This window comes from Oncorhynchus gorbuscha, linkage group LG04 (assembly GCF_021184085.1).
Source record: "Oncorhynchus gorbuscha isolate QuinsamMale2020 ecotype Even-year linkage group LG04, OgorEven_v1.0, whole genome shotgun sequence".
NCBI classification, from domain to species: Eukaryota; Metazoa; Chordata; class Actinopteri; order Salmoniformes; family Salmonidae; genus Oncorhynchus; species Oncorhynchus gorbuscha.
Window position 1 is genome coordinate 56,385,421 of NC_060176.1, and position 22,223 is coordinate 56,407,643.

General features: G+C 43.9%; 1 protein-coding gene across 3 annotated transcripts; it reads left to right on the top strand.

Moving 5' to 3' along the window:
* The first annotated feature begins 12,048 nt into the window (after positions 1 to 12,048).
* Positions 12,049 to 21,543, top strand: LOC124034332 (KAT8 regulatory NSL complex subunit 3-like). 3 transcript variants are annotated; one of them, XM_046347386.1, is made up of 21 exons: positions 12,049 to 12,345; positions 12,801 to 13,064; positions 13,262 to 13,432; positions 13,639 to 13,729; positions 13,891 to 14,076; positions 14,195 to 14,326; positions 14,618 to 14,734; positions 14,850 to 14,948; positions 15,110 to 15,181; positions 15,559 to 15,633; positions 15,781 to 15,938; positions 16,144 to 16,207; positions 16,327 to 16,515; positions 18,202 to 18,358; positions 18,606 to 18,683; positions 19,069 to 19,245; positions 19,480 to 19,567; positions 19,762 to 19,889; positions 20,299 to 20,405; positions 20,501 to 20,699; positions 21,407 to 21,543. In XM_046347386.1, the coding sequence occupies exons 2-21, from the start codon at positions 12,859 to 12,861 to the stop codon at positions 21,475 to 21,477; spliced, it is 2,565 nt and encodes an 854-aa protein (XP_046203342.1). In that variant the 5' UTR covers positions 12,049 to 12,345; positions 12,801 to 12,858; the 3' UTR covers positions 21,478 to 21,543. The 3 variants fall into 3 exon arrangements, with proteins under 3 accessions (XP_046203342.1, XP_046203344.1, XP_046203343.1); XM_046347387.1 differs by having other exon boundaries at positions 12,052 to 12,345; positions 20,501 to 21,543; XM_046347388.1 differs by lacking the exons at positions 19,762 to 19,889; positions 21,407 to 21,543 and having other exon boundaries at positions 12,051 to 12,345; positions 20,501 to 20,643.
* The last annotated feature ends 680 nt before the right edge of the window (positions 21,544 to 22,223 follow it).

A 22,223-nucleotide genomic window follows, 5' to 3' on the forward strand; every position in this document is an offset into this window, starting at 1 on the left:
CTTTCTGTTTCATTTGTAAAGATCATCCTCTGTTACTCCTCACCTTAGGGTGTCCATACTTTATTTACTTCAAGAACATCATGATAGATGTTAACTGTCATTTACTGACGGAAAAATATCAATACACAAAGATGTGAGAGAGTTTCTGTAAGGTGTAGTTTAAGCCAGTAAATAAAGAACTTAAAATGGCTATTTGCAGTGTTGCACCGTTGCATATTGGACCTTAAATTCAGATGTCCCCCTTAAGTCCACACACACCATTTACTGACAGTGTTTGATTCAGGTCATTGACTTATTTGTTTTGTGGTTATGAAATGTTTAGTTAATCTATTCCCAATTAAGAAGAAACTGAACATAACAGGTTTGAAGTCCAGAGGGGTTTACTACAAAGCATAATCATTGAGTTAGCCAGCTAACTTTGATAAGCAACCAGAAATGACAATTGATTTAATTGATTAAAAAAGCAAAGGTACATGTCATTTCATTTGTTAAATCAGTTAGACCATTACAAGCCTATCTTTCTACACAATAAAAATTAATTCAGTATATTTACGCAAGTTAGCTGGCTAACACCTTTATGCAGCTTTATAGTATACTCCTCAGGTAAACAGACTGAAACTTTCAGAAAGACAAACTATCCATCTAGTGGTGACAATCAGTGTGACAAGGTTCCATACCAAGAGCTCATCATATCAAATAAAATACAATTTTATTTTTCACATGCACCGAATCTAACAAGTGTAGACTTTACAGTAAGCATATCAGGTAAAGTCTAAACCTGTTTCGGCGCACGTGAAATATAAAATGTGATTTGACTTGATCTTATGAGCTCCTGTTATAGAACCTTGTCACACTGATTGTCACCAATAGATGGCAGTAGAAGGGAATGGTTTGCCTTTCTTTCACCTCTGTCTTCATTACATCTTCAAACATGTGAAAAAAGGAAAATAAAGTCAGAGTTGTGGATGGAGACTTTAAGTTAGACACAATTACATATGTTTCTCTGGAGCTGCCTGGAATACACTTCCCCTTGTCCTACTTCCCAACAGTAAGAAAAGAGCTAAATAAAAGAACAAGATAAGAGAAGTGTGCTGCTGTGAGGCTCAGTGCATGTGTGTGCAGCCTGTGCTTGTCCCCGACCCAGTAATGAGAGCCTCCTGACTCAATTGAGACAGACTGGATTCATAGCAACAGAGCATTCTCTGACTTCCACTGCAGCCACTGCACCCTTTCGGATAACTTCCATTCAATGCTGAAGAATACTGGATGAAGACACAGAAATAAGGAAGTGCAGAGGCTCCTGGTTAACAGTCCTGCTTGGTGCTGTAAGTGTGCTGCTGGTGCTGACAGCTGGTAACGCTGGGCACAACCAGGAGCCTCTGCACCCATACAAAGACATTATTGTAGTTTGGAGGAGCCATTTCATGTGTGAGGAAGAATAACACCACCTTGGAAAACAAGTGGAGAAAAAAACAATTTGAATGTTCAAAATGGCGCCGGAGAGGATAGCTGCTGTTTTAAGGGCTCCTAACTATTTGTGCTATTTTGTGGGGGGGTTTCAGCATTGATTGTAACTTATTTTGTACACAATGTTGATGCTACCGTCTGTTATGACCAAAAATAGCTTTTGGATATCAGAACAGCGACTACTCACCTCTAACTGGACAAAGATTTTTCTTTAATGTTGCTCCCAGACAAGGCCCAAATCCCCGTCATTCGCAACAAGAAAAGAAGGAGATAAAGTGGGAGCAGATTAGGGTGCCTTGTGAGAATTCGCCAGCGAGTGGGTAACCCACCTCTACCATCCGTTCTATTGGCCAACGTGCAATCACTGGAGAATAAACTGGATGAGCTCCGTTCAAGACTATCCTACCAACGGGACATTAAAAACTGTAATATCATATGTTTCATCAAGTTGTGGCTGAAGGACGACACGGATAATATACAGTTGGCTGGCTTTCCGTGCATCGGCAGGGACAGAAAAGCTACGTCCGATAAGACGTGGGGTGGGTGTGTGTGTGTCTATTTCTCAATAACAGCTGGTGCCCGATGTCTAATATTAAGGGAGCCTCAGCCAGTTGGCTGGCTTTCCGTGCATCGGCAGGACAGAAAAGCTACGTCGGATAAGACGTGGGGTGGGTGTGTGTGTGTCTATTTCTCAATAACAGCTGGTGCGCGATGTCTAATATTAAGGGAGCCTCGAGGTATGGCTTGCCTGAGTACCTCATGATAAGCTGTAGACCGAACTATCTACCAAGAGAGTTTTTATCTATATATTTCGTAGCTTCCTATTTACCACCACAAACCGACGCTGGCAATAAGAACGCACTCAATGATCTGTATAAGGCCATAAGCGAACAAGAAAATGCTTATCCAGGAGCGGTGCTCCTAGTGGCATGGGCTCTTTAATGAAGATGAAAATAAAAACTCTAGACCACCTTTACTCCACACACAGAGATGCGTACAAAGCTCTCCCTCGCCCTCTATTTGGCAAATCTGATTCTATCCTCCTGATTCCTGCTTAAAAGCTAAAAACTAAAGCAGGAAGTACCAGTGACTCGCTTAATACGGAAGTGAAGTGGTCAATTACGCGAATGCTACGCTATAGAACTGTTTTGCTAACACAGACTGGAATATGTTCCGGGATTCATTCAATGGCATTGAGGAGTATACCACCTCAGTCACCAGCTTCATCAATAAGTGCATCGACAATGTCGTCCCAACAGTGACCGTACGTACATATCCCAACCAGAAGCCATGAATTACAGGCAACATCCGCACCGAGCTAAAGGCTAGAGCTGCCACTTCTAGGACACTTATAAGAAATCCTGCTATGCCATCAGGTTAACCATCAAACAGGCAAAGCATCAATACAGGACTAAGATTGACTCCTACTATATCGGCTCCGATGCTCATCGGATGTGGCAGGGCATGCAAACTATTAAAGATTACAAAGGGAAACCCAGCCGTGAGCTGCCCAGTGACGCGAGCCTACCAGACGGGCTAAATGCCTTTTATGCTCGCTTCGAGGGAAGCAACACTGAAGCATGCATGCGAGCACCAGCTGTTCTGGACAACTGTGTGATCACGCTCACCATAGCCAATGTGAACAAGACCTTTAAACATGTAGGTGTACCAGGAGGTGTACTCAGAGCATGCACGGACGAACTGGCAAGTGTCTTCACTGGCATTTGAACCGCTCCCTGACCGAGTCTGTAATACCTACATGTTTCAAGCAGACCACCATAGTCCCTGTGCCCAAGAAAAGCGGAGGTAACCTGCCTAAATGACTACCACAGTAGCCATGAAGTGCTTTGAAAGGCTGATCATGGCTCACATCAAATCCATCAAACCCTAGATCCATTCCAATTCGCATACCACCCCAACAGATTGGCAGATGACGCAATCTCAATCGCACTCCACACGGCCCTTTCACACCTGGACATATGGAACAACTATGTGAGAATGCTGTTCATTGACTACAGTTCAGCGTTCAACACCATAGTTCCCACAAAGCTCATCACTAAGCTAAGGACCCTGGGACTAAACACCTCCCTCTGCAACTGGATCCTGGACTTCCTGATGGGCCGCCCCCAAGTGGTAAGGGTAGGCAACAACAAACACGCTGATCCTCAACACGGGGACCCCTCAGGAGTGTGTGCTTAGTCCCCTTCTGTACTCCCTGTTCACCAACGATTGCGTGGCCAAGCATGACTCCAACACCATCATTGAGTTTGCTGACGACACAACGGTGGTAGGCCAGATCACTGTTAACGTACTCGTCATGAAGCCGAGATCTTTTGTACAGTGTGTGTGTATGTGTTTGTGATCTTATGTTTAGCAGACCTAGTTAGAACATGTGAAATCAGCTCTTTTCTGGATAGGAGAAATTGGGATTGGGAAATATTCAGTGCCTGTGTTGTCAAATCATAATGATTAGCAAGGGCTAGTTCAAACATAATTAGATTGAGATGTTTATAAAGTCAGTTCTTTTGGTTAAACATTTTAACTCAAAGAAGCCCATTGAGATGTTTTAAGATTATTTGCATTGTATTCTAATGTGTTGGTGTCTTGGACAGCCCAGAGACAGAGCAGAGCCCTGAGGGCCCATCTACAGGTGGTTCATCGCCCCTTGTTGAATCATCTCCCCAGCCTGGTTCATCTCCTCCCCAACACCCAGGCCCTTCTCAACAACACCCAAAGTACCGTCCAGGCGCACCCTTGATCTCTGCCCTTCAACACCATTAACCTCCGCCCCATCTCCCCGACCCAGCTCCAATGGCCGGAAGAGGAAGACAGCTGTGGTCCTTTGGACACTGACATTATACAGCAGATGGATGACTCCTGCTGATCAATGTCTCTCGTTTCTCAGGGACATGACAATGTACTTCCACAGGAACATCGATCAGTACTGTGTGTCCGCTCCATCCGCTCTCGAGTGAGACAGAGCCCTCTGAGTGAGACAAAGCCCCTGTCTCACCTCAGAAACTGTTTTTTCTTATTCACATGTTAGGGTGGTGGGTAATCTACTGTGTTTTTTTCTCCTTTTTCCTCCTTTTTTATTGGTTTCACCTGTTCATTGTTTGGTTGTTAGGGTGGGGTTATTTAAGTTTGTTTAGCCCGCTTCTGTTTGTGTGGGCTTGTTCTTCTGTATTTGTGAGAGGTGTTAGTGTTTGTTGGGTTTTCTCGCTGTCCTGGTATTTTACAACACCTCCACGTTCCACAATGGCCGTGGACCCATCTATCGGTGGATTTTCTTACTGACCTTCCCCCCTCTCAGGGAAACACGACGATCCTGGTCGTTGTGGATCGGTTCTATAAGTCCTGCCGTCTTATCCCGTTGCCCGGTCTCCCTACGGCCCTGCAGACTGCGGAGGCTCTTTTCACCCATGTCTTCCGGGACTACGGGGTGCCCGAGGATATTGTTTCTGATCGGGGTCCCCAGTTTACCTCCCGAGTGTGGAGGGCATTTATGGAACGTCTGGGGGTCTCGGTCAGCCTGACCTCAGGGTATCACCTGGAGAGTAATGGGCAAGTGGAGAGAGTGAACCAGGAGGTGGGTAGGTTTCTGCGGTCGTATTGCTAGGACCAGCCAGAGGAGTGGGCGAGATACATCCCCTGGGCTGAAATGGCCCAGAATTCACTAAGCCACTCCTCTACCAACATGTCACCGTTTCAGTGCGTGTTGGGGTACCAGCCGGTCCTGGCACCATGGCATCAGAGCCAGACTGAGGCTCCTGCGGTGGAGGAGTGGGTGCAGCGCTCTAAGGAGACCTGGAGGGCCGTCCAGGAGTCATTACGTCAGGCGAGTGGACTGAAGAAGAAGAGCGCTGACCGGTGTTTGCACCGGGGGACAGGGTCTGGCTCTCGACCCGAAACCTGCCCCTCCGCTTGCCCTGTCGGAAGCTGGATCTGCAGTGTGTAGGGCCATTTAAAGTCCTGAGGAGAATAAACAAGGTTTGTTATCGATTATTACTTCCTTCGTATTATCGCATTAACCCCTCATTTCATGTGTCTCTCCTCAGGCCGGTGGTAGCTGGTCCCATGCAGGAAGGTGAGGTTCCGGAGGTCCCGCCGCCCCCTCTGGACATCGAGGGGTCCCCGGCGTACACGACACGAGCTATTCTGGACTCAAGACGCCGGGTGAGGGGCCTGCAGTACCTCGTTGACTGGGAGGGGTACGGTCCAGAGGAGAGGTGCTGGGTCCCGGTGGAGGATATTCTGGATCCATCTATGTTGAGAGAGTTCCAGTGTTTGTTTGGTTTTTGTCTAATTGGTTTCACTTGTTCATCTTTTGGTTGTTAGGGTGGGGTTATTTAAGTTTGTTTAGCCTACTTCTGTTTGTGTGGGCTTGTTCTTCTGTATTTGTGAGAGGTGTTAGTGTTTGTTGGGTTTTCTCGCTGTCCTGGTATTTTACCTAAGGGTACTATATTGTTTTTATAGTTACGCCTGGTTTGGGTATACTATTTTGTTCCTTTGATTTTGGACATTAAAACATGTTTTTCCCGCATCCTTTGCTCTCTGCGCCTGACTCCACACCCATTCACTCATTGAGCGTTACAGTGGAGTCATTAAAACTAGTTTTTCAACCACTCCACAACAAACTATAGTTTTGGCAAGATGGTTAGAGCATCTACTTTGTGCACGACACAAGTCATTTTTCCAACAATTGTTTAAAGACAGATTACTGTGCTTTTAAACATCTTGGAAAATTCCAGAAAATAATGTCAAGGTTTTAGAAGCTTCTGACATCATTTCAGTCAATTGGAGGTGTACCTGTGGATGTATTTCAAGGCCTACCTTCAAACTCAGTGCCTCTTTGCTTGACATCATGGGAAAATCTAATGAAATCAGTCAAGACCCCAATTGTAGACCTCCACAAGTCTGGTTCATCCTTGGGAGCAATTTACAAACGCCTGAAGGTACCACTCTCATTTGTACAAACAATAGTACGCAAGTATAAACACCATGGGACCACTCAGCCGTCATACCGCTCAGGAAGGATAAGCGTTCTGTCTCCTAAAGATGAACGTACTTTGGTTCGAAAAGTGCAAATCAATCCCACAACAGCACAGTAAAACGACCTTGTGAAGATGCTGGATGAAACAGATACACAAGTATCTATATCCACAGTAAAACGATTCCTATATCGACATAACTTGAAAGGCCACTCAGCAAGGAAGAAGCCACTGCTCCAAGTCCGACATAAAAAAGCCAGACTACGATTTGCAACTGCACATGGGAACAAAGATCGTGATTTTTGGAGAAATGTCCTCTGGTCTGATGAAATCAAATATAACTGTTTGGCCATAACCATCATTATGTTCGGAGGAAAAAGGGGGATGCTTGCAAGCCGAAGAACACCATCCCAACCGTGAAGCACGGGGGTGGCAGCATCATTTTGTGGGGGTGCTTTGCTGCAGGAAGGACTGGTGCACTTCACAAAATAGATGGCATGATGAGGTGGGATAATTATGTGGATATATTGAAGCAACATCTCAAGACATCAGTCAGGAAATTAAAGCTTGGTCGCAAATGGACAATGACCCAAAGCATACTTCCAAAGTTGTGGCAAAATGGCTTAAGGACAACAAAGTCAAGGCATTGGAGTGGCCATCACAATGCCCTGACCTCAATCCCATAAAGAATTTGTGGGCAGAACTGAAAAAGCGTGTGCAAGCAAGGAGCCTACAAACCTGACTCAGTTACATCAGGTCTGTCAGGAGGAATGGGCCAAAATTCACACAATATATCGTGGGAAACTTGTGGAAGGCTACCTGAAACGTTTGACCCAAGTTAAACAATTTAAAGGCAATGCTACCAAATACTAATTGAGTGTATGTAAACTTCTGACCCACTGGGAATGTGATGAAAGAAATAAAAGCTGAAATAAAGCGTTCTCTCTACTATTATTCTGACATTTCACATTCTTAAAATAAAGTGGTGATCCTAACTGACCTAAAACAGGGAATTTCTACTAGGATTAAATGTCAGGAATTGTGAAAAACTGAGTTTAAATATATTTGGCTAAGGTGTATGTAAACTTCCGACTTCAAATGTTTATATACAGTATATATATTTAAACTTACTGTATTTCCTCATTCACATGTTACTTTCATCACACTTTTTACCTGTGTATTACATTGTTTTACATATTACTATTTTCCTCTTGTGAGATTAAATACATATCTAAAATGTCTGCAAATGTATTTGTCTGGTTATTTGTACTTGTGACAGAAAACATTACTGTTTTGAATTAGTCACTCAGTAAATTTGTACTGCTTTGTACATGAGATAAGCAGATGAGGTTAATGTCTCAGGGGTCTGCCCTTATACACCTGGATACTCACCCATGTACCATAGCAGGAAGGTCTATATTGAAAGGCCACTCACTACACATGACCATGTACAACTGTTATGTAGATCAGGTTAATGTCTCGATGGTCTAGCCTTTATTGTCTACAGCTGGACAGCCATTCTCACCATTTACCACAGCAGGAAAGTTCTCATTGAAAGGCCACCACACATGACACAAGGTTAGGTATATGTCTTGAGGGTCTAGCCTCCAAAAAAGATTTTAAAAACTTAAACAACATTGATGAACTGACTTTCGTTATAGTAGTCTTTATTGTGATTTGTGAAATGTGAATAAGAAATACATAAAAATCCAAACAGCAAAACCAAATGTGTAGCTCACAACATGACATATAAACAGACATCAACCAGAAGAAGAGTGCATACAGTGAGGGGTAAAGTATTTGATCCCCTGCTGATTTTATACGTTTGCCCACTGACAAAGATATGATCAGTCTATAATTTTAATGGTAGGTTTATTTGAGCGACAGAATAACAACAACAAAACTCCAGAAAAACACATGTCAAAAATTTTATAAATGGATTTACATTTTAATGAGGGGAATAAGTATTTGACCCCCTCTCAATCAGAAAGATTTCTGGCTCCCAGTTGTATTTTATACAGGCAACGAGCTGAGATTAGGAGCACACTCTTCAAGGGAGTGCTCCTAATCTAAGCTTGTTACCTGTATAAAAGACACCTGTCCACAGAAGCAATCAATTAATCAGATTCTAAACTCTCCACCATGGCCAAAACCAAAGAGCTCTCCAAAGATGTCAGGGACAGGATTGTAGACTTACAAAAGGCTGGAATGGGCTACAAGACCATCGCCAAGCAGCTTGGTGAGAAGGTGACAACAGTTGGTGTGATTATTCGCAAATGGAAGAAACACATAAGAACTGTCAATCTCCCTCGGCCTGGGGCTCCATGCAAGATCTCACCTCGTGGAGTTTCAATGATCATGAGAACGGTGAGGAATCAGCCCAGAACTACACGGGAGGATATTGTCAATGATATCAAGGCAGCTGGGACCATAGTCACCAAGAAAACAATTGGTCACACACAACGCCGTGAAGGACTGAAATCCTGGAGCGCCCACAAGGTCCCCCTATTCAAGAAAGCACATATACATGCCCGTCTGAAGTTTGCCAATGAACATCTGAATGATTCAGAGGACAACTGGGTGAAAGTGTTGTGGTCAGATGAGACCAAAATGGAGCTCTTTGGCATCAACTCAACTCGCCGTGTTTGGAGGAGGAGGAATTCTGCCTGTGACCCCAGGAATACCATCCCCACCGTCAAACATGGAGGTTGAAACATTATGCTTTGGGGGTGTTTATCTGCTCAGGGGACAGGACAACTTCACTGCATCAAAGGGATGATGGACAGGGCCATGTACCGTCAAATCTTGGGTGAGAACCTCCTTCCCTCAGCCAGGACATTGAAAATGGGAACAACAACTGCCTGAGTTACACCAGGAACGCACAATCCCTCCATCAATGCTCAGACTGTCCATAATAGGCTGAGAGAGGCTGGACTGAGGGCTTGTAGGCCTGTTGTAAGGCAGGTCCTCACCAGATATCACCGGCAACAACGTTGCCTATGGGCACAAACCCACCGTCGCTGGACCAGACAGGACTGGCAAAAAGTGCTCATCACTGATGAGTCACTGTTTTGTCTCACGATGGTCAGATTTGCGTTTATCGTCGAAGAAATGAGCATTACACTGAGGCCTGTACTCTGGAGCGGGATCGATTTGGAGGTGAAGGGTCCAACATGGTCTGGGATGGTGTGTCACAGCATCATCGGACTGAGCTTGTTGTCATTGCAGGCAATCTCAACGCTGTGCGTTACAGGGAAGACATCCTCCTCCCTCATATGGTACCCTTCCTGCAGGCTCATCCTGACATGACCGTCCAGCATGACAATGCTACCAACCATACTGCTCATTCTGTGCGTGATTTCCTGCAAGACAGGAATGTCAGTGTTCTGCCATGGTCAGCGAAGTGCCCGGATTTCAATCCCATTGGATCGGAGGGTGAGGGCTAGGGCCATTCCCCCCAGAAACGTCCGGGAACTTGCAGGTGCCTTGGTGGAAGAGTGGGGTAACATCTCACAGCAAGAACTGGCAAATCTGGTGCAGTCCATGAGGAGGTGATGCACTGCAGTACTTAATGCAGCTGGTGGCCACACCAGATACTGACTGTTACTTTTGATTTTGATCCCCCCTTTGTTCAGGGACACATTATTCAATTTCTGTTAGTCACATGTATGTGGAACTTGTTCAGTTTATTTCTCAGTTGTTGAATCTTGTTATGTTCAGACAAATATTGACACATGTTAAGTTTGCTGAAAATAAACGCAGTTGACAGTGAGAGGATGTTTCTTTTTTTGCTGAGTTTAGTTAGCATATCTTATCTGGATATGGTCACATCAGGTTTACCCTCAGAGGGAATGCCTGGTATCCCACGAAGACATATGGGCTCTGTGTTTGGGGTCCATGCAAGCACTCCGGCCTTGATAGCGGCATCTGGCCTGCAATGAGTTGGGAGCCAAACTTGCATCATGAGAAGATTCCCACATCTCGTCAATCATGGTGAAGCGGTACCTTGGATCGCAGCCTGCCTTCAGGACCATTGCTTAAAAGCCCTTGTAGTTGTAGTGCTCGCTGTCCGAGTTTTCCGGAGCTCAGATCCGAATATTTTCCCTGGCATTGACAGCTCCTGCACAAAACTGATCATTCCAATGATCCCCAAAATCTCTGGGGATTTCTTCCAATTTTGGAGCAATTGCAATTCAAAAAGAGACATGTTTGTTTCTTCTTCTGTGGTTAATAAATTATTATTAATATGACAATGTCTAATTCAGTTACATTTTAGGTATGTCAGATAATAAGCTGAGAAGTAAAGGGCATTGAGGCAAAGTCATATAGTGAGTGAGAAACTAAACTGCTAACACAATGTGGAACAAAAATGTAACTGAAAATCTATCTGTGGGGTTTATTGATTGTTCTCTCATTTCCTATAGGTACAGCTCTAGCTGTAATCCTGTTTGCTCTGCCTCCACTGTCCCATACTGCGTGTCATCTTTCAAAATATGAAACCAGGCAAAGGACAAGACATCAACGCCTCAACAAACAAGACAAAACATATAGGCCTACATTAGCCTGTAGAGCACAAATTAATGAAAAGAATGTCAACTATGTTTTACATTTCAGAAACTGATGCTGTGTTAGGAAGCCTACTCTGATGAATCACATAGTGTCTTTTTGGGCATGATCCATTGCCAGGACCATTTGGATGGTACATGGCATTCTATAGGGTCTAGGTGGAGGAACAGTGGATGAGATGTGCTGCCATGCGTAAGAAACATGATCCAGACATGTTGTTATAAATGGTCATAATCATGGCACGTTGTCTTTACCATTTCAGTTTGTTGGAATAAAAGTAGTTCACTGTTGGCTCTAATGAAAAGAAAGAACTGTACAATATAATTTGCTCATTTGATTTGTTTGGTGTTGGGCTGCATTTCCCTGCAATGTTCCAAATGACTGCACGACGGAACTTGATATGAAGAGGTGTAAATATGACGTATTTAAGAAGAATGATCGAGCTGTGCCATGCCCGTACTTTGGTGGCGTGGGGAAATTATTGGTGTTGTCTGTCATTTACTGCCAGTAAAATATCAATAAAAAATATCATTCAGATCATTCAGACTATTTCTTTGTGTATGTGTGTGTGTGTGTGGTGGTGTTGGGGGGGGGGGGGGGGGTGGCTTCTTCTATCCTTGTGGGGACCTAAAACACCAGGGTTTGAATTAGGGTAAGGGGCTATTGGTTTAAAAATCACATTTATTGACTGTTTTCACATTTTACAATCATAATAGTTCATATAAATACAAATCAGCTTTCACATCAATACATGGATTCATTATTACATAACATGGTTTACAGTGTGTAGTAGCAGTTCCATAAAATGTGTTCTAAACTCTCATCATCAAAATGTGTTCTAAACTCTCATCATCATGACAATTAGGCATAGGACAAAATGTACAAAACAGCTCCACTTTACTACGGAACGCACTGGTAAACGTCGTACGAAAATCCACCATGCAGTTTTTATTTCATTTGCTGACAATTGTGCACTGAGTAGATTTTTAATACATTCTTTACCATCTGGTTAACATAGAGCCACTGCTTTTCAGGGTTCAGAGCAGGCGCTGGCCAAGGCCCCAGTACATGCACCGCCCGTAGGAAATAGCTACCCAGGCGGTGTTTTACATCCGTGTACTGACAGTGGCACGCGCCCACTCAAAACAAAAGGAAGTCGGCTATAATCAATTATTTATATAAACCCGAGGCGGAGTAGTCCTTCTTAAATGTGACAATTTACACGGAATTTAGATTTTGACGTTTATATTTGATTGAATTTGGGCTTAATTAGATTTCGATTGCAATCACATAATGCTATCAATGGTAGTAGTATGAAAAGGTGAGTAGCCAATACGACTAGCGCGTGCTAGCTTTAATGCTACTATGCACGCCAAGTTAGCTAGCTACGTAGCCACGTTGTAATGCCCGGTATGACTGTTAGTTACCCCTTCTGTAAGCCATTCGCGAACGTTAGTGTAATGCATATTTCGTGTTAGGTAGCTAACTAGCTAGTTGGCGTTAGCGCATCTGTCTTGGCATGTAGCTAGCTTACGTTAGCAAGTTAGCCAGCTACATAATAAATTAATGTCAACAACGCACAGATCGCTCTCCGCCATGCATGAAGCAGACGCATGTTGCTTGCTATCAACATTATGAGAACATCTCTAAAGAATCTAGCTAGCTAAAATAATGCCGTTAGCCAGCTAGCTAGCGTTACAAAGTTGGTTATTAAGCCAATGCACAAGAAGGGTGCTTGTAACGAACCAGCTGTGATCATGGTTCCTCCCCCTTCAGGCTTGGGTTGAAAGGACCACTCTCTCAAAGCTGTAGAGCCTTGGGGTCTCAGTAGAGGATGTACTGTAGTGGGGACTTCCAGACTTCAGCGCAGAGGATGGGTACATCCTTGCTGTTCCAGTTGTCTGTTCATGAGCGTGAGCAGGACTTGGTGTTATTGGACCACAGCTATGCCAAGCCATGGAATGCCCACCCGGACGCCAGCAGTGCCCGGCCCACGCGCATGCTGTTCGTCACACCCCGTCGCCAACCTGATGCCACTCCGTGAGTGTCAAACCTCATAATCCTCACTAATGACTCAATGCCCAAATTATTTTATGCACACATATGACAACACTGAAGACATGTCTATCTTTCTGCCTCAGAACAAATTTCATTTTGTAACTTTATCAAGGCAATAATTAAGTGACTGCTAAAACTGGATAACATCATTGACTGTAGTATGTTTGTGTCTTTTGCAGGGAATCAGACCTGTCAATAGATGTGGAATCTGTCACGCCTACACCTATCCGACTCTATGACAACCAGAAAGCACGCAGTGTTATGAAGGAGTGTGAGCGACATGTCTTATTTGCTCGCACAGTTGCCGATGGTCCCCCACCCCCTGATGACTGGGACGAACGCATCAACAAGTGAGTGGCCTCTACCCAACATCCCTTTGAATAACCCTATAGAGTTTTTCAAAATATACATTATTTCGGACTTCTGTGGTGCAGTTACCTTGTGTGCTCAGCTCTTGTATACACTTTTTTCCTAAATGATTAATGTCTCTCAATCTCCATTTCAAATAGTGATCATCTTCATACTTCAATATTGGTACACACTGCTTGTATTACAGGGCTGGATGGTCGGTCACTCAAAACAAATTATTTAATAAGCTGCTGAAAGCTCTGCAAGCTGAACGACTGGCCCGGCTTGCCAATGAAAATGTGAGTTCATAAACACCAGCTAAATGCTTTTGTATGGGGTGCGTATTTTGTTTCAAATGTGATTCAACACAAAAATATTGCATTGACATGTTTCAGTTTGAATGACTGTCAAAGTTCCTGTCCCTGTTGTCTTACCATCTCACCACCCTTCTGACTCGTAGGCCTCCAATGAGCCAGTATTGCGCAGGATTGCTGTGGACAAATGTGCCCGGAAGGTGCGCCATGCACTGGCCAGTGTCAACTGGGACACCAAACTGACCCAGTGGCTACACAGCACCCTGATAGAGTCTCTCAGTCTGGCCATGCTGGCTGCTTACCTGGACGTACTGCAGACACTCAAGAGCAAGGTACTCATTGTCTCTCTCTCTCAAAATGTGATTACACTTTGATGTTATGACACATGCATTCTTATATAGAGGGATACATTCTATCAGGGTGATTCACCATTCCTCTCTGTCTGTGCAGTTGCCCTTGCTGATTGACAGAATGCTGCTGACGTCGTCAGTAAAGACTGGCGCGGCTGGTGCAGAAGCCCTCTCTCTGCTCCTGAAGAGGCCGTGGGATCCAGCCGTGGGCGTTCTGTCTCACAACAAACCGGTACGTCTCTAATGCTGATATCCCTGTCAGTGGTGCTGGGAGCAATCAGAATTCACTGCAGTCAAATAATGAATAGGACAATGGAAACAAACACACATTCCAAATTATAATAGGGATGAAAGTGATAGTTGTGGCAGTAAGAGAAAGCTCTTAGTAGTTTCATCTTTATACAGTTTTATACGGCTAACTGTCTTACTTTGACCACTGTTTTGACTTGCACTACTTTGATTACATTTCCCAAATGATGTGATGATAACCAGATGCCTATCTTTGTGCTTGTTTGTATTGCAGAGCAAGCTTCCTGGCTCCCCACTCATCTTAATTGTACCATCAGGTCCCACCAATCCTGCTCTTTCTACCCCGCGCCGATTTAGATTTTGGCAGTCACAACTCTCCTGCTTGGGAAAGGTTTATATCTATTTTATTCATACTCAAGTGTGACTGCGTCTCTGTGTTTTATTCTCACCCAATAGGCTTTTGGGAAAGTAATTGAATTACTTATTGTATAATGTGTCTATCCCAGGTCATCCCAGTAAGTACCCATGTAAACAGTGGAGCCAATGTGGGTATCGCTCAGTGTCTGGAGCACATGTTGGCCACAGTCAGGGCCAAAGTCATGGAGGTAAGGCTGGTCTATGAATCTGAAGTTGTGTATCCAGATTAATGTTCCTAATGGATTTGACCGTTGCTGCTAATTGAGATTGTTGTTTGAATACTATGTACCAGACTGATCTGTCTTCATTTGCTTCTATTCATTTGCTTTTCAATGCATTTATGCACCAGGTCCACAGTCACTTCCCTCACAAACCCATTATCTTGGTTGGCTGGAATGTAGGAGCTCTCATCGCCTGTCACGTAAGGCTGCTTTATGAATGCTTTCTCTGTCTATACTGAACACATATAAACGCAACATGCAACTATTTCAAGGAGTTATAGTTCATATCAGGAAATCAGTCAATAAGAAATGAGATCCTAATCTATGAATTTCACATGACTGTGCAGGGTCGCAGCCATGGGTGGGCCTGGGAGGGCATAGACATGGGACAAACACTTTACACGTTGCGTTTATATTTTTGTTCAGTATATATGGTGTCCACATTTCCTAAGAGAATTATCTGTGATGCTCAGAAAGATATACATCTGTTGGTTATTGAAAACCAATCCACGGTTTGACGTGTGTGATGGGTGGATGTGACATTGGCGCACATATTGACGTGGTTGTCCTCCCCCAGGTCTCCCTCATGGAGTACCTGACCGCTGTGGTGTGTCTTGGCTTTCCTCTGCTAACAATCAATGGGGCAAGAGGGGTAAGGAAATATGCTCAAAAGTTTTCTGCCTTGTGGAGACATTAGGATATGATCCTTCTACTTGTCTTACAGTTTCAACATTCTTTCACGGGTCACGGATGTGAGTCATAGACTTGTATTGACTGTATTTGTATTGTTGACTGGCAGGATGTGGACGACCCCTTACTGGACATGAAGACCCCAGTGCTGTTTGTGGTTGGTCAGAACGCTTTACAGTGTGGCACAGAGGCCATGGAGGAGTTCCGAGAGAAACTTAGAGTCGACAACAGCATGGTGGTGGTGGGGGGAGCTGAAGACAACCTCAGGTGGGTTAAGCCTACCCTGAGTTTACTCTGAGGAGGGTTAGTGGTCTTCACACGCTATTGAAATATATATGAAGACATTGGAATTTAAGAAAGCAATTTTAAATTGGTTGATTGCTCACAGTCATTTTCTGCATGGCTATTAAATTGAAGAATGAGGACATTTCAGTTTATTTCTCAGTCATGATTAAATGGTGTCTTTCCTCAGGATCAACTCAACAAAGATCAAATCAGAGGGATTGACACAGACCATGGTGGATCGCTGCATTCAGGTTGGTCCATTTGTCTCAAAGAATTTTGAGAATTAAAACCATGGCCATCAAACTCTTCACATATAGTGTCAGTGAAATGCGTTTGATGCAGATATATGCCTGTTGTCTCTCATGTGTAGGATGAGATAGCAGACTTCCTGTCGGGAGTGCTGGAGCGGGCGGAGAGCCACGGCCACAGCTCCGGAGAGCTGAGGGACCTGGACACAGAGAAGAAGAAGCAGACCTGGCGGGAGTTACCCTTTGACCTAGAGAGGGCCCGCCCCTCTTCCCCTGCCCTCAGAGTACCTATCTCCCCCTCAGGCTCCGAGGTACATCCTGCATCACTCAGTCACACTTAGGAAAACTAATAAGGAAATGCTAGGAATTATATACACTGACTGTACAAAACATTAGGAACACCTTTTGCTCTCAGAACAGCCTAAGTCAGCCGGGGCATGGACTCCATATTTTGTTATGTTACAGCTTTATTCTAAAATGTATACAATTAAAATAAAACCTCATAAATCTACACACAATACCCCATAATGACAAAGAAAAAACAGGTTTTACATTTTTTTTGCAAATGTATTAAAAAACAACAACAGATACCTTATTTACATTAGTATTCAGACCCTTTGCTATGAGACTTGATTGGAGGTGATTTGGAAAGGCACACACCTGTGTATATAAGGTCCCACAGTTGACAGTGCATGCCAGAGAAAAACCAAGCCATGAGGTAGAAGGAATTTTCCATAGAGCTCCGAGACAGGATTGTGTCGAGCCACAGATCTGGAGAAGGGTACCAAAACATTTCTGTAGCATTGAAGGTCTCCAAGAACACAGTGGCCTCCATCATTGTTAAATGGAATAAGTTTGGAAACACCAAGACTCTTCCTAGAGCTGGCCACCTGGCCAAACTCAGCAATCGGGGGAGAAGGGCCTTGGTCAGGGAGGTGACCAAGAACCCGATGGTCACTTTGACAGAGCTCCAGAGTTCCTCTGTGGAGATGGGAGAACGATCCAGAAGTACAACCATCTCTGCAGCACTCCACCAATCAGGCCTTTGTGGTAGAATGGCCAGACAGAAGCCACTCTTCAGTAAAAGACATGACAGCCCGCTTGGAGTTTGCCAAAAGACAGCTAAAGAAGCATGATTCTCTGGTTTGATGAAAACAAGATTCAACTCTTTGGCCTGAATGCCTCCCCATCCAACCTGATAGAGCTTGAGGATCTGCAGAGAATGGGATAAACTCCCCAAATACAGGTGTGCAAAGATTGTGCTTTAACAAAGTACTGAGTAAAGGGTCTGAATACTTATGTAAATTTGATATTTCTGTTTTATTCTTTATAAATTAGCAAAAACGTCTTAACCTGTTTTTGCTTTGTCATTATGGGGTCTTGTGTGTAGATTGAGGGGCGGAAAAACAATGTAATACATTTTAGAACAAAGCTGTAACGAAAACAAAATATGAAAAAAGCCAAAGGGTCTGAATACTTACCGAAGGGTCGTTATCACTTATTGTTTTATTATATAAATTACTGTGGGTCAAAGAAAAGTCAGTGTATAACATCATTGCCCATCATGCATTGCTCTAACTTTCAAAAGATTTTTCCGAAGTTTGCCCACAAAAAAAATATTTTCCTACGAATGAAGTCGCTAATTTTGGGGGGTCTTTTCACATACAAACACACAAAATCTGCTGAAATACCTTTTGTACATATTTGCATGAATTGAGTGATTGATTGTGTTGGATGGCTTGAGACGGCATCCAAATAAAAGAAACATCTCTATTTTAGGCTGACAGATTCTTATGGGGATTTTGTATTATTATGCTAATTCGATTTCCACAGGGTGCAGACATTGATCTTAGGGGGTTAACAAGTGACATCAAAAAGGGATCATATCTTTCACCTGATCAGACTGTCATTGAAAGAGCAGGTGTTCCTAATGTTTTGTATACTCAGTGTACATTGCTGATCATTTGATTAACCGTGTTTTCTGGTTGTGTCCTCAGGACATGTCCAGTGTTTGCAGCAGTCCCACCTCCAGCCCCAAGCCAAAGACCTCGGGACTGTCCCCGGCACAGAAGTCCAGCCTGATCACCGCCACACAACTCCTCAAGACCCATATGCAGCGGTCTGGGACGGTGCTCACACACAAGCAGGCACAAGGTTTGTGGGCTTACTTGCGTGTATGAACACACACACACAGCTCTCACATTTGACACATTTGTTTGTGTGCGTTTGTTCTAATGAGTCAGTCCCCTCCATTGCCAATGTGGGCTTTGGAAAATGTGAATGAAATATTGAATGGTGAAAATAGTTTTCTTCCACATGAATCTTGTTAGAGCAGTCGCGACAACAGAAGGGCACAATGGAACGTAACTGATATCTTTTCATCCCTTTTAATTCATTCCAGCCCAGTTTGCTGCTTTTATGAAACAAAACATGCTTGTGAGGAAAGATCTGCCCCCTGGCGCTCCCTCCTGTGTCTTTGGTAAGTATCTCCTCTTTTCTGTCTGCCAGATCATTAGCCTCTGCCGAGTTCCCAACTACCGGATGTTCCGGGGGTTTTTCCGGTTATGACGCGACTTCTACTTTTGGACGTTAACAAGGCGACACTCCATCTGAACTCCTCCACATTTACTAGACTTGTTGAACAATGCAGAAGAGAACCTTCCATTTTTACTTAGATTTTTTCTCGTCAAGACCGGTATGTAGGGGAACTAGTTTTAGATGTTTATTTTACGCCTTCTACGTTAGGTTACCAGATAATTGATGTACATTTTTTACAGGGTCATATAACAATTTGGAGAATTTTTATCAGGGTTGAAGTGGTCTGGTTTGTATATCCCAGTCAGTGATGTCTGTCTGTGTCTCAGTGCCTGTATCCAGTGAGCAGACTGAGAGCCTGGAGAGAGATGAGCTGATGGCCCATCTGAAGAGAAGGCAGACGCCCAGCCCCACTCCCACCAAGGCCTCAAAGAGAGCCAAGATCAAGGTGACCATCCTGCATGGAGAGTCAGCAGGGGTTGCTGTCAGCGCTGCAGCACAGGAAGGTAACTGGCTCAGATTTAAGTGTGGGCAGTTTTCTGCTCCTCTAAATGAATGATTCAGTAAAGAAAAATTAGAAATAGTTTCCAAGTTAATTTAAATATTTGTAGGGCTTATATGGATCATATTCATATTCATTTCCACCATTTCAAAACTCATTAGAAACCATTCAATGTCATATTGTGGCGTTGTCCAATCAGATTTAGCTTATTTTCTTCATTGTCTGTTTTCCAATGCAGTGGGACCCTCTGGGAAGCCCCTGAATGTGACTGTGGGACAGACTGTATCTGGAGCCAAGGAAGTCTCCAGACTACTCACAGCCCAGCGGTAGGCCTGACACACCATGATCTCCAACTTTCCAAACTCTAGCCCGTTGGGCAGCGGTGTGTGCTGCAAACGGATTGAGTTCTGGACTGGTTGGAAGTTATTGTATAGAAAATAAACTATGGGGAGGGTAGCTATCACAGCAGCTCTGTTTATCAGAGCAACTTTGAGTAGATTGATTGTGTGTGTTAATGCAGGTCTGGTAGTCTGACAGGGGTGTCTAGTTCCCAGAGCTCGGGTTCCAGCTCTTTCCACAATCTGCAGAGTTGCATGGTGTCAGGGTCCTCCTCACAAGTCCAGGCGCAAGCTCCTGCTACTGCCCAAGGTATCTCCTACCTGCCTGCACAACTGCCCTAACTCGGCACTGCAGCAGATCTATCTCACAGAACACTGTGAACTACAACCAAATATGTTGTACAGTATATTTTCACAGATTTGTTAGTTGCAATGCAGAGGAACAGAGAATCAATGTAAAAAGAATGGGACTAAAGTGGAGTTTTATATCATGACTTTGAGCACTTCACGAGAACCGATCTGAGCAAACAATGTTATTGATTACTTTTTGCGTTACCCTTGCAATGTCTCTGGTTGTTTTTTTCAAGGTTGTTATTTTGAATAGACAAATAGGGGTGGTTCTCAACTGTCGTCACCAGCAATTGTGTTGTTGAGCTTCCTGTATTGACTGTGTCTAAATGTGAGCAGTGCTGAATCATTCTCGCTGTGTTTGTGTGCAGCACCTTCTGCCAGCAGCCTCCTCCACGGCCTAAGTTTCAGTCTACAGGAGATGGTGACCAAATCCCCTAGCCTGCCCAGCACAACAGCTAGCATGGGCAGCATTCAGGTACACCCAGCCTCAAAAACCTGCTAAAAGTATCCTTGTGTCGGTGTGTGCTGACTCATTGTTACTGACTGGCTCTACCTCTCCTCTCTCCCTAGGCCCTCGGTGGGAAGCCCCAGAGTCAGGTTCTTAACTCCATAGATACTGGCAGCAGCACTCTGCTCCGGGCAGTGCCTGTGGTCTCCACTGGAGGGCTGACCAAGACAACTGCCATCCACCAGTTACTCAACAACGGTGGGCTGGCCAAGCCGGCGAGTGGCCTCCCCGGCCTGCCACACATCTCCACCCAGAGTGCCGGTACGTCTCGAACTGCCAAACCAAGGCGGCCACGCTGAATGCCCAGGGTTAACTCCTTAACCCCTTGTTTCGGGACAGCTAGAATAGCAGGACGGGCCCTATCGCCAGTTCACTTTGGCCACACTACAGATGGGTGACACAGATAGTGGACAGCATGATCAGTAATGTGTATGCAGATAGTCATCTATGAAGATCCTAGGTGTTGTCAGTATTTGAAAAGCCAGACTTGCAGCCGTGTAACATCGAGTATATAGATTTTTATCATACGGGATGTGTTTTTGTACTAATGTTCATGTTTGAAAGAGCCATAAGGAAAACATCAATGAATACCATGATCTGGGGGGATGTGACATTGGAATTAGAAGTTTGATGAAGTCAAGTTTAATAGTTATTGTTTCTGAATCAATGGAAGTCTGCGGATATGTCAAATGTAAATGTTCAAAATGCTGACATGAGAATCCGTCAATGGCATGTTCATATTTGCATGATGTTGCTTTGAATACATGGAACTCTTGATACAAAATTAATGTCACAAAAATTGTGAATCAGGAGGGCCAAAAATGAGTGGATTTTAATATTGACTAAATGTCACATGACTACAGAATATGTCAATGGCCCTGTTCAGAATGAATTTCTTCACCACATACGTCCACTCTGTAAAGATGGTCTTCATGTTACATTATTAATTAAATCAGCCATACTTCCAGATGCGCACAAGGACCCACAGACTCCCTTTGGAGGGAGTAGAAGAGTTGAAGACAGTAATATTCAGAGTTGAAGACAGTAATATTCACATCCGGCATATGTTTCTGTTTCTATCATTACAATAAAGACTGGAAAATAACCCATGTTTTCATTCCTATTTTTTGATTGAGAAATGGATGTTGCTGTTAAGATATCCAAGTCTTCCACTCCTTCCCCAGGATTGCTGTTGTCTTTGGAGGCTTATTTTTGTAATTCTGTGTAAAGTTCGAACCTGGATGAATCATTTACGCGAAGACTAAAACAAGTTATTTTTATCCTTACATACTCCAGTAGAAATCCTGTATATACGGGAAGATCTCAATTGCATACATCTCGCGTCCTCTACACAAAACCCATTTGAGGACAGGGACCTCTGGCTTTCTCATCCAATGGGTTTTGAGAAGGAGAGAGGATGCGAGTAGTATGCAATTGAGATCTTTCCTTACTGTGTCTCCTGACATTGACTGTTCCCGTCATTGAGAAAAGCAAGCCAGACATGAAAATACAGACAAACACCAAATACGCCCTTGGGTACTTAGTTTTATTTGAAGAAATATTTGATCTGATTTAAATATTTTTCCCCCATCGGATTAACACTGCTGGATACTCGCTGTTCAGGAATGTCAGTTGGAAAGTTGCCTGTTTTGCTGTGTCTGTGGGAAAATTCTGTCTGAACTAGGCTTGACACCCAGATTTAGTTAAAAGATCAGAGTAGATGTGTAACCCATGCCATCTCTGTGTGTTGGCAGCAGGGCTGCAGAGCCCCCAAAAATATAATTG

Excerpts from the sequence above, each read along its gene's own strand:
- LOC124034332 (XM_046347386.1), top strand. The coding sequence starts at position 12,859 with ATGTACTGTAGTGGGGACTTCCAGACTTCAGCGCAGAGGATGGGTACA. Across the intron at positions 16,516-18,201 it reads TCTCCCCCTCAGGCTCCGAG|GACATGTCCAGTGTTTGCAG; the intron begins GTACATCCTGCA and ends TTGTGTCCTCAG. Across the intron at positions 20,406-20,500 it reads CTAGCATGGGCAGCATTCAG|GCCCTCGGTGGGAAGCCCCA; the intron begins GTACACCCAGCC and ends CTCTCTCCCTAG.